Here is a 1452-nt window from a genome sequence, read left to right as displayed (position 1 = left end):
GTTCAGCTTTGCTTGCTTTAGTTTGTTCTTTGATTTTAAAAAAAAATCTTGCTTGCAAAAGTTTGTTCTAGCTTTTTGTTTGTTCCTTTTGCTGTTTCTTGTTTTGTGTGTGTGTGTGTGTGTGTGTGTTCTTGCTTGACTTTAGTTTTACTTCTTTCTTGTTCATTCTTGCTTTCGTTCATGCTTGCTCTCCACAGCTCCACAACTTTCCTTCCATGTCTTGTTCTGCTCATTATTGAATTTCTGAAGGAGGGATGAGGAGTCTTCTATAGGGTTTTTTTTCCCTTTAGTATTGTGTGTCTACGATCCAAATGTGGGTCACATAAGGTAATATAGCAAAGGATGAAGCTGAGGAGCAGATAAAAAAAGAAAGAGAGAGAGAAGTTGAGTGTTGAGAGATTACTAATATTTATAGTGTGTGTTAGCCTGTTTGCAATGTTGATGAAAGCTCTCCCTTGACCTCTGTCCAATGCACACACTGTTACACAAGAAATACTGCCAGTGAAGTGTGTGTGTGGGGAATCTACTTGGTTATAGGTTGGGGACAAATTTGTCACCAGAAATAAGCTAAAGTTGGCAAATTGTCCCTTTGGGGATGTCCTCAATTGGAAAATCAATTCATAAATAATGTCTTGGTTATAAATATGTGAACATTTTTGTTTTAGGGTTTGGGTTCAGAATAGTTTGTTGTAAAAAAAATATTAACTAAGTAAGCTTATATAACATTGATTTAGTCTGTTGTCTTAATTGGACATAAAATATGCACCTTTAGTTTAAACACAAAATTCTACTATTTTTATTTGGGTTCTGCAGGTTGTTTTTCATTAATGTGATGACAGCAGTGTTGCTGCCTGAATGAAAAGGGCTTCTTCTGAAGTGTATGGCAGTGATGATGGCGTTCCTGGAAACACATTTTCTGTGTAAATGCTATTGATAGATAAACTATTTTGACTCTCCGCAGTCTTCATTTGGCATTAACTGGAGGTATGGGAACGGTAACAATGAGGACCCTGTGCTTGTAAACAGCATTGTGACAAGTGATAAAACTTGTTTTGAGGGAAACCTGATCGTACAAGCAAACTCATTATCACTGGAGTTTGGCTGCGTGCTGGCAGTCATATGGCTGTTGTGTGTCTCTAGAACCTTCTGATGGAGGAAGTTAGAAATGATGGGGAAAGTAACATCATCCAAAAGAGTAGAAGTAATTCTGTGCAATTTACTATGTGTATTATTACTGTAGGTTTAGCAGTGCCATGGGAATGATTTGAAAAGTCTGGGCACAAATTGTGGGGCTTTGATAAGCAGGCATTTAAAAAAAAGAAGCTTTGCTCACACCTCCAGTGCTGGGAATAAAAGCTATTTTCCCAAAGTCATAAGGTCGTGGGGAAGCCCTGGTGGAGTCCTGATGTTGCATTTTTATCTGCTTCTACTTCTAACTTTAGGGTTGATAAG

The 1452-nt window shown here is 37.7% G+C and overlaps 1 protein-coding gene across 1 annotated transcript in view; it reads left to right on the top strand.

The window, feature by feature from the left end:
* Nucleotides 1-1168: 1168 nt before the first annotated feature.
* The window catches only part of LOC107578483 (N-acetylglucosamine-1-phosphotransferase subunits alpha/beta-like), a gene marked incomplete at its 3' end in the record, with an annotated part of 4115 nt that continues 3831 nt past the window's right edge, over nt 1169-1452 (top strand). Inside the window, exon 1 of the mRNA XM_016264436.1 lies at nt 1169-1177. Coding sequence (XP_016119922.1) covers nt 1169-1177 — 9 coding nt within the window. The remainder of the gene's footprint in view (nt 1178-1452) is intronic.

This window comes from Sinocyclocheilus grahami, unplaced genomic scaffold (assembly GCF_001515645.1).
Source record: "Sinocyclocheilus grahami isolate Dianchi unplaced genomic scaffold, SAMN03320097.WGS_v1.1 scaffold10482.1, whole genome shotgun sequence".
Taxonomy (NCBI): domain Eukaryota; kingdom Metazoa; phylum Chordata; class Actinopteri; order Cypriniformes; family Cyprinidae; genus Sinocyclocheilus; species Sinocyclocheilus grahami.
Note: the sequence above shows the minus strand (reverse complement) of the source record. Positions and strands in the feature narration are given on the sequence as shown.